At 34.4% G+C, this 22,319-nt stretch overlaps 1 protein-coding gene across 4 annotated transcripts in view; it reads right to left on the bottom strand.

Moving 5' to 3' along the window:
* The window catches only part of LOC126814536 (enhancer of filamentation 1), a 68,120-nt gene extending 46,204 nt beyond the window's left edge, over nucleotides 1–21,916 (bottom strand). The window contains exons 1-2 of one of the 4 annotated variants that reach the window (XM_050539744.2): nucleotides 21,836–21,916; nucleotides 19,575–19,786 (exon numbers count right to left, since the gene is read on the bottom strand). In XM_050539744.2, coding sequence (XP_050395701.1) covers nucleotides 19,575–19,595 — 21 coding nt within the window. In that variant the 5' untranslated portion in view covers nucleotides 19,596–19,786; nucleotides 21,836–21,916. Of the gene's footprint in view, nucleotides 1–8,767; nucleotides 8,842–9,343; nucleotides 9,365–10,219; nucleotides 10,242–19,574; nucleotides 19,787–21,835 lie in introns of those variants that run through there. The other 3 variants (XM_056099377.1, XM_050539746.2, XM_050539751.2) reach the window with 3 other exon arrangements.
* Between the last annotated feature and the right edge of the window lie 403 nt (nucleotides 21,917–22,319).

Below are 22,319 nucleotides of genomic sequence, written 5' to 3'. Positions count from 1 at the left end.
AAAATATCGATATTGCCGATAATCGTCGGTAAGTGTTTTGAAAATCGATTATCGATACAGTTTTAAAATATCGATTATCGCGCAATTCTATTTACTTCAATTGTAAGAAGAAGTCCATAAAAATAATCCTTATCACTGTATTCTTTGCAACGCGTTCTTGGGCCTGGAACTGTAATTAAACAAAACAGTCATAATAAAACACACACGTTTTGTTTTTTCAAGCGAGATTCCAATGGGAGAAATGTCGGCCACTTATGTCATGATGAGAGCCGATGGTTTCAAGTAACTTTCAATTTTGGCCCTTATTTTAACTCTTCATTTATTTCGTGATTGGGTGTAAACTTGCCGTAAAGTGGATATAGTAACCATTGGTAGAGCTGGACGATATTGGTAAAATCAAATATCGCGATATTTCCAAAAAAAAACCGATGATATATCACAATATCCCGATATATTAGTTTTATTATAAAAGATAATTATATAAGTGTTAAAAACAGGTCATTCCCTCCCCCCTCTCTTGAAGTTCAGCATATTCAATTGGGTGAAAATCTACATAAAACTTTCGTTTGCGCTTCGTCGTTCTCATCAAAACCAAAGTAGAGTCATATATACGACTCGTGCAATGTTTTTTTGGCTTTATTACTACTGTTCGATCAGCTTGAGCTTCGCAAAGTTCTGCCATCTTTCAAAATGTTGAATAACATGTGGGTATGAGTAGACTCAAAGAACCAGATGTAATTTTTCCTATTCGGTATACTACAACAGCGCGTAACTCTGGAGTTTGTCTAAATCTCGAATATCTAGACGCAATTTAGTTTTATTTACAAATAACATTTTACTTTTATTTAAATCGGCTTCAGTTTAAAAATTGGCAAAAAACCCCAACCCAAACACACACACAAAATGATAGTTAACTAACAAACGGCATCATACATTAAATGATAAAAACTGTTTCCTAACAGTGCCAATGATAAATCGACCGAAGACAGCAAAGAGAAGATATTACGCCATGACTTACTTGGCTGGTTATTCGAGTGTTGCACAGCATTAGCGACGGGTTTGACATTATAATGACAAATTCCAACGGCAAGAGGGGAATGCCTCTATAAATCAAATAATAAATTTTTCAATTATGAATTTATTTATCAAGTTTAATAATCGAGAAATGTACTAGACAAGTCATGTACTTAGTAGGCCTTGTCAATGAACAAGTGACAAGTCATGTCCGAGTCATCGATCGTGACGTAATGTCGTAAATTGTTTGATGTCAATCCCATCCCAAATGCAGCACATAATATCGTGATTATATCGTGTAAAATACGGTATATTGATAGAAAAACACACAATACGATATATCATTATACCACGATTTTTTAGGTGGTTTATAAAATATCGGAATTCAAATTTTAATATCGCGATTTATCGAATTACCGAAAATATTGTCCAGCCCTAACCATTGGCTATACGTACCGAAAAGTAATGTCATCCATCCTATGTGCCCTTTAAGTAAACCTGTAAAGCAACTGGGAACGGCATAATATTTTGTTTAGAAAACTTTTCAGACCACATAATTAAGACTATTTGATCACATTTTGATGTTTGGTTTACATATTTAAATTCACTTTTATTTACTGTATACCGTGAACTCAAATTTCCTTACAAAGCAACATCATTGCAAAAATATATTGTGTTCATCAAACTTGTAAATTCTTTATAAAAATGTTTTTATCCACTGAAATCTACTTGTTTATCTTTATGCCTAAAATGTAATAATTGACAAGATTAAACTATGTACTGGTACCAGTATAATGAAGAGTATTTCCAACAGTATGAAGTTACAAAGCAAAGGGTAAAGCTATCATCTATACTCCTATATCCACCAGCATATATTGTAAGATATACTGTAAAAAAATAAACAGCCCTTGAAAGGTCGAGACATTATCTACTGTGACAATCTCATGTCATATTCAGGAAACAATGAAATTTAATAACACTATAGTTGAGACCTCCTGCTTCAAACCAAGATAATTGTATATTTTGGAGATTTCATTTTAACATAGACCAAATTCCTATCATAGCCCAGTTTAAAATAGATCCTAAAGATTTCATTTAAGGTTTAATGATCACTTATTTTTGACCCCCCAAAATACCTAGAAATCGTGGTCGTAAAACATCAGAATAAAGTAGACCTGACAAGACATATTATTGACTGCATATCAAATGGATTTATATTAAAGAAGGCTGAGTAGATAAAATTGATACTTGAAGCATGAAGTCATAATATACACGATATGATCAGCAATTGACACAATGATTGACTCCAATCTGTCGGCCTTAAGTTTCCGGTATTTTTGTGTTTAACTAATGGAAAAATTAAAGCTACAGGTCTTGATCAAAGTATATCCTTCATGATATAATACCAATCAATATTTAAAAAGATGTTCACTGACATACAGTATATAGAATAATCCATCATAAGTCAGGGTTAAAGCTTGAAATGAATGAGTTAATCATTAGCCTAAATCATTAATGTCAAATATAAACAAAATGTTATCTTTAACATAAACAATTGATGAGGCACGAACAGTGATTTTTAGAGTAGATACACAAAGTTCAGTACATGTAACAATATAATAGGTGACCAATTTTCCTCATTGTAAGAAAAACTCTAAAATGTTTTGTTCTGGCAATCTGAGGAAAAGAACACGACAATGATCTGAATGAGTCATAAAATGTGTTCAACTAAAGATGTGAAAATACATGTACATGCAGTTGAACAAAAAAAGAGTACAAAGGGTTGTGTGACTCATCAATTCTCATTTTTTTACCTATCCAAAGTTCACATCATTATTTAACAAATACTATAATAGCAATCTGTTGGCTACCTACAAACTTTTATTATCATAATCAGAACATGATAATACATACTTTACTCTATCTATACTAAAGATTTCAGGAATTCTTTTCTAACAGAATAAAGTTCTCAGAGGAGAGTATGTGATCCATCATACACAATTAGTCAAAAAGCTAGAACAATAATATTTGGCAGGTGTATCTACCCGTAATAAAATCTTAAACCCCTCTGTGGCAGTTTCAGATGGTTCCTGGTGTGTGATTACCGTTTGGCGCATGCGCAGTTGCAGGAGTCAACTCACACCGTTACAGTCGCGGTGTGCATTGACTCCTCATGATAGGATTTCCCCTAAGATTTTCTTACCGTCAAATCATAGACTATTATCTACCGATATTTACAGTATTACTACCACGAGCGGATGCAAATTGACGATCTTTTTTATTATTATTTAGTATATTATTATACCCGTCCACTATGCGAACATTCTCTCTTGTATTTGGGCTGTCTACATACATGTTTGAATGTATGGGATGGTATAATAAATATATATTTATGTTAAAGAAATCGGAATAAGAAATTCCATACTTTTATATTTGTGATAAATGAAGCCAATCAACTTAGATCCGTTGATCATGTAACTACTGATCACTAAAACAACAGCTAATCACGATTACAAGTATGTTTATTAATGACAAAACTCTAATCAAGTACATGATATACTTTTTCCTGTACTGACCAGTGACCAAGAACCAACTCACACCGCAGGAAGTAGATATAGTTTCGTTGTTAAGGCAAACATCAGTTTCGGACATGCGCAAGTGCCCAGGAGAAAACACACACCAGGAGTCAACTCAAACTATCAAACCCTCTGATAAAATTGATCATTGCATAAAGTCACTGATGCTATTTCATGCAAAAATTGTCCTTTTAGACGCCCAAGAATTAGATTGAACGTCAACAGAAATTATTTTTTCACACTGATGACGAGTGAACAATAAACAGATTTAGCCATATGACTGCGATACGAAAGGATCGCTCTAACCTCAATCAAAGTCCAAGTTTGATCTACATCATCTAGTATCGATTTTGTACTGACAGTGGACGCATGTTGCTAAAATGGAAGATTAATAAAGACGCAGTCTGCCCTATTAACACTATGAGCTCTGTTTAATATTCTATACCTTTAGTTTTGAAAATGTGGATCCAGAAATTATTTTTAGCGGTTGATGGTGTAAGAAACAAGTGTTGAATGCCAACAATACATACCACTGATATCCATGCACAATCAATATAGGCCAACATATGATGGATTTAATACCAAATTCATTTATTGAAAATATGACCTTTTCCTGATTAAGCGAGCAAAAGTAACATAATTATATTTAAATTACTGTAAACAATGATTTTTATGGAGTTTTCTATGTTATGCAAATTCTGGATGGTCTTACTGAGTACTGACATGGGCAATAACTCTGAAAAAAATTAGAGATTGAACCTGAATTTGATAGGGTTCATCTCTTTATTTTTTTCATTTCATTATTTACTTTTCTTTAACTTATTTACAAAATAATGATACGAGTAGTGACAATATATTACCAGCATACAAAGTGGGTTAGTAAACCTAAAGCTGAACTTTAAATTATAAAACGGTTGTTGAACCCATCTGCTTGATTTAACTAAATTTTGCAAATTCAATTAGTGTGAAATTTTGCAATTAACTGTGTAGAAGGAATTCATAAAGTATAATTGAATTAACTTTAATAGAAACCAAAGAGGTACATTTCCTTTAATTTGATTTTCCAAGTAAATGGTGACCCATGCATCAAATCTTTTTATCTTAAATTTACATATAATGTACATCAAAATACAAACCAATTGCCTGACAAATTCAAAAAGAGAAAATAATTAATTTTAAAACTTAAATCAAACCTTCACGAATTTGCTATGGATCTTCCCCATCTTGTAACATCTAGACAGCAGAAATAACCCAATAAAATCTAGTCAAAATAATCCTGTCCACTTGGTACACAATTCAAATGAATTATTATTTCATGAGGTTCCCACAAAACCTATCTAAACATGTGAAAGCATGTAAGTTTATAGCTAACTGTCTGAGAATTCAAGTATTAATATCAAAACAAGTTATTTTATTTGAAAGTAAACAACTTAATATAATGTAGTTGGCTTCAAATTTAAAGTGCTTTGGTCCTGTCAAGCAAGTAAGTTTCCTCTACAGAAACAATTATTACCAATTACAGCTTCATCCAAATGTTCCCCCGCTCATTATATTATCACAAGTCAAAATGAAATGATGGCTGTTTGACCTTTATGAACTATTTAATCTGAACAAGTTATACTAGTTTGGACCTAGAAGTTTATACATTAATATATTCACTGTCATAATAATATTAAAACAGTATATTATCAAGACCTTTGAAACTGCAGGTGGACTGCATATGTACATTATTTGCAAATGGCATTTTAGCCCAAATAATTTGATGGTTTGTAATTTATTTATCAGAACCATTACAAACTCATAGTCAAATCAAATGGATTTGTCCCAAATGTAACTACATAATTTCAATCTTTTTAAGTGGTTGAATGGTAGACACAGTTGTTCCACCAATAGACACATCCTTCAAAATGTACATGAAGTGAATATTTTGTCAATATTTGAAAACTCTACATAATGATACCATGTCTACTTAATTAAATGAGGTTAAGATGAGCTAGTGTCTAGTTTCATCTAAATCTGTCCTCATTTAATCTAACCTACATCTATCTAGAACATGAGAAATAGGTAAATTCTATTTAATCTCCATGTAATATTACCACAAAACATTGTACATGTATACCAACATCATCATATAGAATGCTCATTTACATGAAGGATCCATCATCTATTATACTGATAATTCATTTCATTTGAATAATAGTGTGGATTAGACTGAAAATTTTGAATCTGTTCAGTTGGAGTCAAATAACTGTTAGATATAACCTCACAATGGCCACATTTGCTTTTAAAACTCAAATCTACTCTTTCTTTTATTTAAAATCAAAACATACCTAAGCCACAAAAATTGACAATTCTTAAAACAGGGGAGAGAGAAATAGGGTTTAACGTCCACTTGACACAAACTATGTCAATAATTCGCTTGAGTGTAGCGGTGTTTATCTGTGGGAGCAAACCAGAGTATCTGGAGAAACCTATGCGGATCGACAGACGACCCGACTTCTTGTCACGTATAAGCGGGAAATCGAAACCACGCTATACTTGACTCAATGACAGACATTCTGATTCAACGCGCACATGTTAACCATTCGGCCCTACTTTTTTACACTGACAGGTCTATACATTGTGCTATGAAAGATATTTTGCCTATCAGCTATTCTTCAAATTAAAACTGTTAAGGATTCTTTAAATGCATGCTAAATTGTACTGAGTACCTCAGTTTCTCATCCCTTCCTAAAAACTAGATGCTGTTAAAGCGAAATGAAATGAGAGTTCTAGTCTGCATGCTAAATTGTACAGAGTACCTCAGTTTCTGGCCCCTTCCTTACAACTAGATGCTGTTAAAGCAAAATGAAATGAGAGTTCTGGTCTTCACCCATAAGAATCTCCGACTGTTGCAACTGGCTGAACACGAGCTTTGCTCTTTGCATGTGTCATTAAGATTGCGCTACAAAAATCTAATTCTTATCTGTGGCAGTGACATTACATGTCTAACCCTTTCAGTGCACATCAAGACTTTTGAGTACAAAATGAAGAATAATTGATTATAAAAAAGTATACAAGATGATGATGGCATCAAATTAAAACAGATTTATTTTATTTTAAACAAATCCATTATGTAATGTATTATAAACCTACAGTTATCAAAATAACACTATTATAACTAAGATTAAGTTCAAATAATTTATCTCATTTTGTCCCAATAAAAGATTGAAAAAAAAAATCCTCAACAACATTAAAATGACATTGTAAAAGTTATGTAAGCTTATTTTACCAGCGGCTGCCAGGCAAGATACGCCCACATTTTGCAAGAGATGGATAGAGAACTAGCTAAAAACAAACACGATTTTTTGTACAATCAGGGGCAATAATCCAGAAAGTTATATCTGAAATGCGCAAATATCAAAAGGGACTCAGATCTTTGGGATATAAAGATATGTTTTAAGTTTCATCAAAATCTGATAAAAATTGTGACCTCTAGAGAGTCCACAACCTCCGTATTACATACTTTTACACAATTTGTGTACAAAGAAAGCCCATTTTGTTGGGCAGTTTCATTTCAATTTTCCCAAAAATCGAATTGAACCTTCATTATGGTGGAATGGTGATATATTTAAACGTTTTTTCAAATCAGAAAAAAAATTGTGACCTCTAGAGAATTAGCAAGATAAAAATGCGATTTTTCAAACAATCAGGGGCCATAATCCAGGAAGTTACGTTCGGATATGCGTGATTATCCAAAGAAACCATGATCTTATTGTGTAATGGTGATGTATTCACACATTTTTTTTTTATATAGGATAAAAATTGTGACCTCTAAAGGGAACACAAGCTAAAAATGTGATGTTTTGTAAAATGAAGGACCATAATTCAGTATGTTACGATCCGATATGCGCGAATATAGATAGGAACCAAGATCTTTGGGTTATAAACATATATTTCTTAAGTTTCATCAAAATCGGATCAACACTGTCCACAACCTTGATATACCAGATGTTTACACTATTTGCGTAGGAGGATTGGCCATTTTGTCTGGCAGTTTTGGCTCGATTTTCACAAAATTCGAACTCAACCAACATTACGGTGTAACAATGATATATTCAAACGTTTTTTTAAATCGGATAATAATTGTGACCTCTATAATCAGGGGCCATAATTCAGGAAGTTACGATCGATATGTGCGGATATTGAAACGAACCAAGATCTTTTGGTTATAAACATGTATTTCAAGTTTTATCAAAATCGGATCAGCATTGTGACCTCCAGAGGGTCCACAACCTTGATATACCAGATGTTTACACTATTTGCGTACGAGGGGCGGGCCACTTTGTCCGGCAGTTATGGCCCGATTTTTAACGAATTTCGAACTCAACCAACATTACGGTGTAACGGTGATATATTCACACGTTTTTTAAATCGGATAATAATTGTGACCTCTAGAGGGAGCACAAGCTAAAAACACGATTTTTGGTACAGTCAAGGGCTATAATTCAGGAAGTTACGATCCGATATGCGAAAAATATCGACAGGAACCAAGATCTTTGGGTTATAAACATGTATTTCAAGTTTCATCAAAATTGGATCAAAATTGTGAGCTCTAGAGGGTCCACAACCTTGATATACCATATTTTTACACTGTTTGCGTACGAGGTGAGACCATTTTGTCTGGCAGTTTTGGTACGATTTTCACGAAATTCGAACTCAACCATCATTAAGGTGTAACGGTAATATATTCAAACATTTTTTTAAATCGGAATAAAATTGTGACTTCCATGGGGTCCACAAGCTAAAAAACGTGATTTTTGTACAATCAGGGGTCATAATTCAGGAAATTACAGTCCGATATACACAAATATCAAAAGGAACCAAGATCTTTGGGTTATAAACTTACATTTCAAATTTCAAATAAGGGGCGACGACAATATACATCCACATGAAAATGTTGGCGTATAAAAATGCAAGTAGGTAGGTCTAAATATATATTTACAGGATTGGTTACATGTTTCATTATATCATCTCTTGTCAAAAGATGACATACATAAAACAAATTAGAGGTTGTGACATTACGCAGTGAATAAGACATGTATCCTGTAGGTAGACACACATCCTGTAATATTTAAATATTCAAATAATAATTAAAATTTTCCGTTATTCAATTAATTTCAAACATTGAGTCTTACCTGTAATACGATCAAATTTGAACTTAAAAGTTCAGGATCTGTTTGAAATATTCAATCAATCACATAAAATATGCCCAGTAGTGTATAAAAATATAGCACCATTGAAAGTGTAGTGACCGTTGAGAAAGCGACATAAATTAAGATGTACTTGTATGTGTACATTGTAGCACTTGATTAACAATAGCTGTTACAAAAGCAGTCATGTAGAAAAAAAATAAAGATGTAGTTTGTGATGAGGTCAGGTCCAGGTGAAATGGTCGTTAATCAGGTGTATAAAGTACAGCCTACATTTTGTCTGGTATGTGTGAGTTGGGGTAGGGATTACTATAATACAGGTACTCTCCTCAAAAAACAAGAACCTGTTAAAAGTAACATAAATATAAGAGATCTCACACAGGTTCATAAATTCTATGCTAATAAGGGACCCACATTGTAAAAAAATCCATATTGGCATTATTTTATTTTTTTTCATGAAGTGAAACATGCTTGTCAGCGGGTGTGAAATTGACCTCAGTCCCTTCTGAAAACACAAACGTTATTCAACATATTGACCAAAATATTATTTCACATATTTACCTTCATTATGCAAATATTTACATCATTTTATTCTTTGCCAGGCAACAAATCATACACCCACAGGAGCTGAGTTGTCTAAGCAGTCGACAAAGGTTGTCACATATTTATTCTTTTATATGTAATGGGTGGGAGTACTAAAAACTGATCAAGAGCAAACAACCCATTCAGTAATTATCAGAAATAATTGAAACATAGTAGACTTCTAGTTATTTGTAATGCTATCAATTATTATACAAATCATAAACATAACCATGTATTCGAAAATAAGTTTAGCAACTGGAGGGCCCACAAGATTTTAAAACTAACTTTAGCCCATAGTGCATGAACAAGGAATTTGCGGGCGATGCACCAACATGGATGACAACAATATGTGAGCATATAAAAGGGAAAAAAATCTTGCTGTATCTATTATTTCTTTCAAGTTTTTAGAAAAACATTAAAATTCAAAAAATTTGTTCTAAGAATAGATAAAACTTCTGGTGTAGTGTAAGATAAACAGACTACATGGAGATATAAAAGGCTTTCAAAACTGTAAGGGGTAATACATTTTTCAACTTAAAAGATATGTGAATCATCTGCACCTGCCACTGGTAAAAGAAGTCATTTATCTGAAAGGTTTTACATCATACATTTAGTACAATTTGAACAGACAATTCATTTCATCTTCCAACATTTCTTTTATTTTTAGCCAAGGTTCACTACTGTACCATTGTCCATTTTTGAACACAACCATTCCTTCACAAAGGAGGTGCCATTACAATGAAACAATTTGATTTGTTTTCAAGTCAATACTTCTCTCAAACTTTACAACCTGTACTAAGAAATGAATTTTAAAAAAATATCTAAGAAGGAGAGCTTAAATATCTCTCAACTCACCATTCAACTCTCAGCGCGATTTGTATTTTTCCATGAGACAAGTTTAACATTCAGGTGACAGACGAACCATCTGGATCAATAAACACAACCTTCTTACACAGGTTTAAAACCTTGTGTAATATTTACTATTAAGTTCAACCTTGCAAGGAGCAGTAAGGAATTTACATAATGTGCCGATGGAATGAATGAATGCAAGACAGACGACCTAAAGAATCAGATTTCTCTATGTACATGTCAGAGGTATAAGCTATGTCACACTAACCTACATCTAAACATGTTTTGTTTTATTTAGATTTTTGGACCAAAATTTATAAAGACCGGCTTAAAAAGTTAACCTCCCTTTCTTTATTAATCTTTTCATGTTTAAATAAATCACATCTGTTTAGCTGAATTTGAATGCATGCAGATCCTGAATTGTTTGGGAGGGGGGAACCAAGTCCAAAAGTGCACATCTAATGTTTGTATATTTTCTGATTATGCCTCCTAAACTACCAACAACTAACCAGAAAATGGTACATATATCGTTCTAATTGACAGATATTTTTCATTCAGCTACATTTATTTTTAACATGTGCGAATAAAAAATGTATCTACCCTTGTTTAAAAGTTGTATAGTACAGTGATGGCTTGGTGGATTTGACTAAATTTTTACCATCTAATTTCATCATGCTTGATGTAACTGTATATAGTCAATTGCAATGACATGTCAAATCAAAAATTGTTTTTTTTACCAACCCACAAAGACCACCCAAAACACTGACTATTGACCTTTCAATAATCAAATAAAATGAGACATCACAAAATGAGTTATGAAACCCAGAAAAATACAGAAGAAAGGGGAACTAAAACAGGTTATTTGCTGAATTCCAAATACTTTAACAATCTTAAACGTGCACTATATTAAACTTCAGATTTTCCAATTACCTAAATGATTACTATTTCTTAAACACAATTTTCTTGTCAACTGTCCAAACCCATGTCAGGATTTCTATCAAAGAAATTGTGTCCAGTCAGTCTAGTATCCTAAATTTGATTATGCAAATTTATTAGAAAAAAAATATTTTGTTTTTTAAACATTACATTTATAAATAGATTTTGAGAAAGGAAATAGGTACTAAAACAAATGTGTACTTACATGATCAAATAACTGTAAATTGTAAATACTCCCGAATGCTACTTCTACTTATGGGTGATACAAGTAAATAACTTATAAAACAATCAATCATATGATAAAATTAGATCACTATATGAACTCCACTCCTTATATCAAGGCTTTTCAACAGATTTATTAACTGTATTTAATGGAAGATGGAAATAGTAAGAAGAGTGGAAAAAGGAAACCAGATCATCCTCTTTAAAACAAGCAGACAATCGCCACCTTGTATAAACCTGACATGCACATTTGGCTGTCACTATATCACCATTACATGTTTGGGTCTTTTGTTAAGCTAGACTGTGGGAATAAAATCATTCAATAATTGAGAAGATTAGCAACACAGGCTTCTAGGATGAGGACTGGATACAATGACTACAAAGACTGTAGCATTATTTAATTAAATTAGGAATTATGAACATAAAACCATGCGAGTAAAGAAAAATGAACTGAGACACATTGTTCCTGATAGTGTCAGAAGAAAGGTTGTTGGAATTAACTTGGGTGAATTGTTTTCACAAATCTCTTAAATTGGTCATTTATCATCTTTTCAATATCCAGATATTACATCAGAGATAATATTCCACAGAAGAAATTTCTCAGCATACATGTTGAACAATCTGTAACCCAAAACTTTTTCTGTAATAATCAACCATACAAACCAACTAACTAAACACTTAGAATAGATAAAATTATAAAGATATAGGTCTATTTTTACAGTTTACAGGAATGTTACCCTATAAAATCTGTTTTATCACCTTATTTGAAAATGTAAATGAAAAAAAAAATAAAACTGGAGCATTGCTATCTAAATAATCCAAGGCCTGGAGGTTGGGAGTGGAAGAAGAATTTTTGAAATTATATTTAGTCTATACGAACAACATCAAATTTCTACATACAGCCATTCCCGGGAAATGTGCAATAGACTGCAATAAATAGATTGATTTTTCGTCGTATGAATATTGACAAAAGTTAATAAAAATTTTATACTGAATACACTACAGTTTTTAACAACTAGAGAATTACATGATGCAATCATATTATAATACATAGTTAGGCTTTCACCTTCGGTGAAAGACTATTGTTTTTACTAGGTATTATTATTCTTATTATTTTTTTGGGGGGGAAGCTATATCTCAGGAACTATAAGAGATAGAGGTCTGAAGTTTGGTTTTCTCCCTTGAAAATGGATGGTGGTTAGTGCTTAAATGTAAAATGAAATTTGTGCGCATAGCGGAAATGCGTCAAATCTTTAACGTGCACGGAAATTGAAAATCGGCTCTTATTCTCTTAATTCTCAATGGATTCTTCAGATATATACATTTTTGGATAGCTGGAGACATTTCTTAACCGATAGCAGTTCAAAACTGTGGAATTTAGAAACTTTGTCGCTCTCATTTTTTTGGTGAAAAATGGAAAATTTTCAAAATTTTCTATTTTTTTTATTTTTGGGAATTTTGAAATTTCAGTTATATTTTTGGATAGCTGACATCAATCCGATTCCAACAATATAAGTTTTGTTCTGAAATGTTGACTTTGATTTTTCACTTTTTTTCGCATTTTGGTCAAATCGTAGAGTTCTTATTTTTTTAAAACGGCTCCAACGATTTTTCTAAAATTTATAGAATATGAAGTCGAAGGTCCAAACTAGTTCATGAACTATAAATGAAAATCCTCTAATCACCGGAAGTAGTCAAGACATTTATCCAAACTTTGACAAAATTGTGAAAAATGGGTGCCTGTGCGGAAAATGCGATGTATCAATTGTGTTCATATCGATTAGTTAAAGTTTTATATCGTTTAATAGCCAATTGAATTGTCTATCGGATGGTACTAAAGCGGCATGTTTCTATCAAAAATTTAAAAAGTTATGTGACTTTGAAAAGTAACGTTTTTTACGATTTCGAGCAACTTTGGACGCATGTTTCTCGGAAAGTCTCCCAACGATTTTTTAAAAACTTTCTCAATCGAGAGGCTAATGGGTACTCTGTTTTGTGAAACCACTGTATCATTTTTTGAAAGGTCAGGGGTAGCCGAAAAAAGAGATCGAAAATGTCGTATTTTTATGATTTGGAGCATTTTTAGAGGCCTATTTCTCGAAAAGTCAACATAATTATTTTTTGGAACTTCTTCTACAGAGAAGCCTATCGGTAGTGTTATACATAAAACGATTGTACAGTAGTCCCAAATTTCAGGAGTAGCAGAACAAAGGGATCGAAAATTGAACACGGCACCTTTCATTGTTAAGCGAAACATAAGTGGAGGATACAATCTGTACGTTTTGTCAACGTATAGAGTCTATTCACGAGTGCTTTTATCAGTGATGATATTTGAACTGAAATTATTTCAACTATGAGTGTTTTCTTCTTTCCAAAATATGGGTTTAGTGACCCTGTAACAGAAATAGTTGATTGCTGTGTGTAATAATTAGCCTTTGAATTAATATTGTTGCTTCTGTGTCAAAATTATCTTATACCGGTAATCATCTGGACAGAAATCGACGGCTCGCGCTGTTTATAAGAAAGTTCAATTTATTAATCGTTTGCAGTTATATCGTACAGTGGTATCGAATATTGCACCTGTGATAAAAGGCATGACGTTGTTTGAGCATGGACTCTATCTCTAATTAAAATTAAATTTTTATTAGTGACGTCAAATCTTTAACGTGCACGAAACCAGAAAATTGGCGATATTTCATTGAATATTCAATCAATTTTTGAACCAGTTACATATTTGAGTAGCTGACATGAACGCGATTCCGAAGTCCCGTGTACACATTGGTGTGAGCGTAAAAGATCCCTTGGCGGTTGGAATTCTATATAAAAGAAGACTAGCGCCGCGGTACGAGCATGTTTAGAGGTCATTTCGGGACTAACATATGGTTCGTTATTTTAATAATTCGCTTGCGCGTAGGGGTCATTAGCAGTGGGAGGAAACCGGAGGACCCGGAGAAAAACAACGAGGTTGGACAGGCGACCCTACTCCTTGTCACGTACAACCGGGGAATCGAAACCCCGCCAGTTGACTCAACGACAGACGGTATGATACAGCGCAGTCCCAAAGGCTAGCCTACCGTGCAAATTCCAGCCAGCATAAAGAATCTATATAAGAAACATTTATTCCTACTGGCGATTTACAAACAGTCCCCAAGGCTAGCCTACCGTGTAATTTCCAGCCAGCATAATGTATCTATATTAGAGACATTTATTCCTACTGGCGATTTACAAATATTGCATGAAGAAATTCAATTCATAAGAACAGAAACACGACTAATGCACAGTATCATATTGATTATAAAAGTACAATGTATATATTGGTTACACTATATATGTCAAAACAACAATCATTAGATAATAATAATTATTTACTAATTATATAAATCATTTTAAGAGGTAGGAGTTATCCGTTGTTTAATTTAACAGTTATATATATAATTACTTTTCTCGGAAAAGCCGCCAATGATTTCTTTCAAACTTGCTCAATCGAGATTCTACTGGGTAGTGTATTGTGTGAAACCCTTGTACAATTTTTCTAATTGTCATGGGTAGCCGAAAAAAGAGATCGAAAATTGAAAACAGCGTATTTTTATGAGTTGGAGCATGTTTAGGGGTCAATATCTGAGTTATGTTAGAGTGTGTTTTTTTTGGGGGGAGGGGGGGAGTGGTGGGGATAGTCTTTTGTCATATATCTGGCGATCGTGTGACGCCTTTGCGACCGTGAAAGCCTTCAGCATTGCGCGCAATTCTAGTTTGATTTGTTGATGCTTTGGAACATGATAACTTTAATCTAATTGACAGACAACTAGATGTTGATATCTTTTTGAAAACATACCACCAAGATGCAGATAGTTACTAACTAGAATAAGGAGTTCTAAGAGCCTTTGTGGCTGAGAGGATCCCTAGTTTCCCATTGTGTGCAGGATGGAGGGATAAAATTGGAGGCCCATGTAAATGTTGGAGTGCACGTAACAGAACCATTGACAGTTGGAACATAGTGAAGACTAGGCAGAAACATATGTGTACCTGACAAAATGTCAGGCACTAGTGAAATAGTACCTGACATTTTCAACTTAGTGCCTGACATGTATTACTAATATCAATAACAAGAGCATCGCTAACGCAGCAATATACGTCCACATTCCTGTTTTGTTTGATATGGTCCAGTTTGCATTGAGGGTCTGTGAAATAAAACTGGGTTGTAGGACTGCTATCAGTTTAACACTTCGTTCACATTAACAGAACACAATTTTTATTTTAAAACAATCGATGTCTTTATTCCAAAAGCATGACGTTTCGAATAGGTATGCAAAGTTTCAAAAGGATCTGTTAAGAATTGCGGTCTGTAGGCAAAACACAAGACACACAAACATTAGGCGTGGCTCTGTGCCTAGGGGTCGAGCATGCACCAAAAATAATAATAGAGGTCGGCCTTAGGATTAAGGAATAAGTATAAAAAGTAGCCTTAGGCTATAAGGAATAAGTATAAAAAAGTTTTCAAGATGATCGATTAAGAAATGCGGTCTGCAAGTGACACACAGACATAAAAAAAGAAAATGGGCGTAGCTCTGCCACTGGGGGTTGGGTATTCACCACAAATAATAGGGATGTTCCTTAGGATAGAAGGAATATGTATGCTAGGTTTTAAGGTGATACGATAAGAAATGCGATCTGTAGATGACAAACAAATAAATAAATATAAGGGATGGGCGTGGCTCTGCCCCTGGCGGTCGGGCATGCACCAAAAACAATAGGGATCATCGTTAGGGTATAAGCAATTCATATGAAATTTTTTCAAGACGATTGATTAAGAATTGTGGCCTGTAGGTGACACACAGACATAAAAAGAAAAGAAAATGGGCGTGGCTCTGCCCCTGGGGGTAGAAAAACAATAGGGATCATCGTTAGGGTATAAGCAATTCATATGAAAAAATTTCAAGACGATTGATTAAGAATTGTGGCCTGTAGGCGACACACAGACATAAAAAAGAAAATGGGTGTGGCTTTGCCCCTGGGGGTTGGGCATGCACCCAAAACGATAGGGATGTTCCTTGGGGTACAAAGAATAAGTATGCATAGTTTCAAGATGATACGTTAAGAAATGTGGCCTGTAGACGATAAACAAACAAATACAAAAAATGGGCGTGGCTCTGCCCCGGGGAGGCGAGCATGCACCAAAAACAATAGGGATCATCTTTAGGGTATAAGGAATAAGTATGTTAAGTTGATACGTTAAGAAATGCTGTCTGTAGATGACAAACAAATAAATAAATATAAGGAATGGGCGTGGTTCTGCCCCTGGGGGTCGGGCATGCACCAAAAACAATAGGGATCATACTTAGGGTATAAGCAATTCATATGAAAATTTTTCAAGACGATTGATTAAGAATTGTGGCCTATAGGCGACACACAGACATAAAAAGAAAAGAAAATGGGCGTGGCTCTGCCCCTGGGGTCGGGCATGCACCCCAAACGATAGGGATGTTCCTTGGGGTACAAAGAATAAGTATGCATAGTTTCAAGATGATACGTTAAGAAATGCGGTCTGTAGATGACAAACAAATAAATAAATATAAGGAATGGGCGTGGCTCTGCCCCTGGGGATCGGGCATGCACCAAAAACAATAGGGATCATACTTAGGGTATAAGCAATTCATATGAAAAATTTTCAAGACGATTGATTAAGAATTGTAGCCTATAGGCGACACACAGACATACAAAGAAAAGAAATTGGGCGTGGCTCTGCCCCTTGGGGTCGGGCATGCATCCCAAACGATAGGGATGTTCCTTAGGGTACAAAGAATAAGTATGCATAGTTTCAAGATGATACGTTAAGAAATGTGGCCTGTAGACGACAAACAAACAAATACAAAAAATGGGCGTGGCTCTGTCCCTGGGGGTCGGGCATGCACCAAAAACAATATGGATCATCCTTAGGGTATAAGGAATAAGTATGTAAAGTTTGAAGATGATCACTTAAGAATTGTGGCCTGTAGGCGACACACAGACATACACACATACACACATACACACACACACACACGCACAGACAGGGGCGACGGCAATATATGAATGTGGACGTATAATAATGTGTCCATTTATATGGCGCCAAATTCACAAAACATATTCATTGCGCATACGAAAACTATATGCAAAAGTTCATTGGCTCTACGTTTTTTTTAAATTTTTGTAATGAATTTTGAAAAGATGAGTTTTTAATCGAAAATTTAAGATTGGCTTTAATATAATTACACACAATACATTAAGATTGACAAATAAGTAACAAAACGCAGTTCAACTGGGAGTGAATCCAACTTCTAAATTTCCACTTTGGTATTACTAGTTGATTGAGATTGTTTGAACGCAACTGTCTTTTAGGAATATACTGTTGTATTGATTCACAGAGATAACCAGGAGCTCTCCACTGACACAATGATAAGTTAGGCAGGGTACTTTAAAGCCGATCCGGGCTCTAACTGTAACCAACGAAGGGTTTGTTGTACTTGGATTATGTGGCCGCGATATGAGGATCCTGTGTGCACTCTTGCTGTGAGATTCTGGATTCGCTGAATTTTAGTTGAGTTTGAGGAAGACCAGTGAGAAGACTATTAAAACAAAACTTTCTTGCCAGCGGATCTGGTTTTCAAATCATTAAGATTAATGTATTTAAATCTAGTCGGTCTTCGTATAACCCTATATTCTTCCATTAACCCCACACTTTAAAAACAAACATGTGAGCAAAGAAGAAAGCTATAAATCGACTGAAGAAATAAAATATGTTTAAAGGGATGTAAATGTCAAGAGGTCGGTATTCCTTTTTAAAATCATATATACACATTGTACTATACTGAATTTCTACTAGATAGATTTAACAAACAGGCGGAAGATTCCGGCTCCGAGCACACCAACTAGTGACATCCAGTACAAACAAATAATGCTAATAGACTCAAAATTTACATTGCAACATCAAGTCGCTTCAAATTAATATGATTAAAAATACATTATGTAAGAGCTTAATCTGCCTATTGCAGATCTTTCGTTTGGCCTCAAATGTTATATAAATCATTATTAGAATGCTAAATCCATAATCAACTCTCTAGAGCAGCGGTTGGTTGAATTAGTTAATAATTTAATTTAAAATGGATAATGGAGACTTTGTTTATTATCGTAACAACGATAGCAATAACAACCGAGACTACACTATTCTTCCAACGGCGATTACTCCGCTGAGAATGAAGTAATTTGATTGATTTTCTATATATTATCTTTCCATTCTCTACGGTCTCACTATTATAGTGAGAACTGTCAGCTCTTTATAACTAGAAATGGGCGTGGCTCTGCCCCTGGGGGTCGGGCATGCACCAAAAACAATAGGGATCTTCCTTGGGGTATAAGGAATAAGTATACCAAGTTTGAAGAAAATCCAGTAAGAATTGCGCCCTGTAGGCGACACAAAGACACACGAAAAGAAAATGGGCGTGGCTCTGCCCCTGGGGGTTGGGCATGCACCCCAAACGATAGGGATGTTCCTTAGGGTACAAAGAATGTGTATGCAAAGTTTCAAGATTATTAGTTAAGAAATGTGGCCTGTAGACGACAAACAAACAAATACTAGAAATGGGCGTGGCTCTGCCCCGGGGGGTCGGGCATGCACCAAAAACAATAGGGATCTTCCTTGGGGTATAAGGAATAAGTATACCAAGTTTGAAGAAAATCCATGAAGAATTGCGCCCTGTAGGCGAACCACAGACACACACACACACACACACACACACACACACATACATACATACACACACACACACACACAGACAGGGGCGACGGCATAATACGTTCACATTATGAATGTGGACGTATAAAAAGGACAAATCAGTGCCAGACAAAATGACAGGCACCAGAGGTTTAGTGCCTGACAAAGCCTGAATCTGTGCCTGACATTGTCAGTGACAGGTGCCTTATTTTCAGGCTTGCAGATTGGTGCAGAAAAATAAGATATCAAACCCATTTTATTTCATTTCGGAAAGCCTTCCAAGTTCCACACAGAATTAAATAGTTTTATTCACTGAAGCATAGGAAAGAGTAGGCCTAGTAGACTCAGGAAAGAAACTGAGCTAATTAAAGGTGATATTCTAATGTGGAAATGAGCGCAATATTTAGCCTACCCATATCTGTGTAAAAGCTTAGATGAAATTTTTAATAGACCTACCTTTGATTTCCTATTGAACATTACAGTTGTAAAATTTCATATATTCTGATTGGTGACTGCCTATCTGTATGGCATTGTTAGTCTTTCATGTCTTGAACTTGAATTGTAATTCTTATGAAAAAAAACCAGATGCTTTTGAATGAATTTTTTAACTGGAGAAAGGCACTTCATTATGGTAATCAATGAATATCAAGACAGGAGAGGCTTGAATTCTGCAATATATAATAAAGTGACAAAAACTTTAAATAACTTTGATTCTATTTCATACAGATAGATGAAAATTTTATTAGATTAAAACATGGATATAATATTCCGTTTCGTTATTTATTGAAAATCTAAGCTTCTAAATGTTCTGAGGACTTTTAAGACAAGTAAAGGCAGTTTAAAAGTTATTATGAAAACCTCATCTATAAAAATCAAGTCATCAGCTGGTACTTGCGAGTTATAACACTTCAGTGAAAGGTGATGTTAAATAAAGCTATTTCACACACACAGGAAACATTAATTCAATGCACAGGGTTCTTTAACTGCATAATCTGATATTTCTCAGAGTTATACAGTTAGTGCTCGAGCCTCTTAATTATAAAAAAAAAACCTTAATGGAAAATTCCAGAAAAATTGCTGGTACATGTACAACTATCGCAAGCATTGTAAATCATCCAAAAAATAAGTGCCAAAAAATGGCCTAAGCATAGGAAAACATAAGCCTTAGAGTAGCTACGAGAACGTAGCAAAAAACGTTGAGATATAATGGTGTGCTTGTTTTTACTTTTTAGCTACGATAGGGTGCAATTGGTTGCAAGTGGCAAACTCAATTTCTTTATTAATGCATGTAACATCTTAAAAATAAGATAATTTTATACTATTATGACTAATTAAACTTATAGAGGCCAATGTAGTGACAATGAAGCCTTGTTTTATCCGACATACACAGTCATACATCTCCCGTTTAAAAATGGCGTTTCATAAGTAACAACTTAACGCCTCGTTTTTAAATACAACGATTTATACCCGTTTCAGGTAGGATTGAGATATAATGGTGTGCTTGTTTTTACTTTTTAGCTACGATTGGGTGCATTTGGTTCCAAGTGGCAAACTCAATTTCTTTATTAATGCATGTAAAATCTTAAAAATAAGACAATTTTATACTATTATGACTAATTAAACTTACAGAGGCCAATGTAGTGACAATGAAGCCTTGTTTTATCCGACATACATCTCCCGTTTAAAAATGGCGTTTCATAAGTAACAGCTTAACGCCTCGTTTTTAAATACGATTTATACCCGTTTCAGGTATTATAAATAACAATAATAAATCGTTGTTTTGATGAAAAATATTGTCAATTTTGCTTACTGAGGCCCGTTGTGATTTGCATTGGGCTTAATTGCTACGTGGAACTATAAGTATAGCACCATCTTTTATCTTGAAACATGGAGGGTAGAGAATAGGTTTGTTATCTAGTCTTATAGTAGACTCAGGAAAGAAACTGTGCTGATTCAAAGAGATATTCTAATGTGGAAATGAGCACATTTTTTTAAGGATTCAAATGATGCATGGAAATTAAAATTCAAGGTGAATTTTTGTCCTACAGGTAATAAGAACACCATAATGATGTAAGCCCTATGTCTCATTGATCATTTTTAGATTAGTAAAGTATCATTTTATTTTTGCTGCTAGTTTTTTTCTAATGTGGTCTACTTTTTCTATTTCAGATGGGTATATAGGCATCCATTTATCATATAATCCAAACGTCTAGTCACTTTCCCAGTCTAGATAACAAACCTTATCTCTCAACCTTCCGTTAGTAGGCCTATATCTCAGCGTTTTTAGTTACGTTCTCGTAGCTATTTCCAAGTCCACCTCCTCACGGATATTAGAATCTAATCGCATTCGACCCCTACTTTAACCTAGTAGTAGTACCGTACTTTCACTTTGGTTTGGTATAAGTTGTGTTGTAGAAAGGCAAAGCTAAGTCAGACATGCCCTGTGTCATGCTGAACTCGAGGAACATAGACTTCAGAGTAGAAGGTAACCTCGGGCCAAAAGCCACCAGACTAATGTTTAAAATACAACAAAAATAACTTTAATTTTAACACAATAGTTTCAACATTGTCGAGATACCTAGCCTCTTGATACGCCCGGAAGCGACTAGTCTATTGGCCTCTATTATTCAATTTCTCTTGCCTAAAGTAAACCTAATTATTTCGCAACTTGCAGTTATTAATCCAAACTCTTTCATAAAAGACAACAAACCACTAACTGTCATAACTTTATTCTGAAAGAAAACCTGTAGGGCCTATAACTTCTGCCGTTGTCAGACACACCAAGCCAAGCCCCCCAGTGGCTCCGCTAAAATTTAGTACATTGTAAAGGCCCCGGATGAAAATAAAGCGCACCTTGATATCACGTGACACTGACAGGACCCCGCCACATAAAATTTCGAAGCTGCCCAGAAAATGATAATACCACTACCAGTTCGAACAAAAGATCGTTATTTCCCCAAAGGCTTGGGGTATAAGTTTCATCTCAGGCTAGCTGTGTAAAAAAAGAAATAATAGTCACAACAACAATTTTTATTTTTATTTTCAAAAGATTCATGTAGTATGTGCATTGTTTCGCCAAGATACTTTATTTAATTAGATTTATATTTTTAATAAATAATTTTCCGCCTGTCCATTTTACTGCTATATTCGTAGTCTCTATCATCCATACAATATACTAGGTTGAATACTACTAAATTAGCT

Source organism: Patella vulgata, chromosome 3, assembly GCF_932274485.2.
Source record: "Patella vulgata chromosome 3, xgPatVulg1.2, whole genome shotgun sequence".
Taxonomy (NCBI): domain Eukaryota; kingdom Metazoa; phylum Mollusca; class Gastropoda; family Patellidae; genus Patella; species Patella vulgata.
Note: the sequence above shows the minus strand (reverse complement) of the source record. Positions and strands in the feature narration are given on the sequence as shown.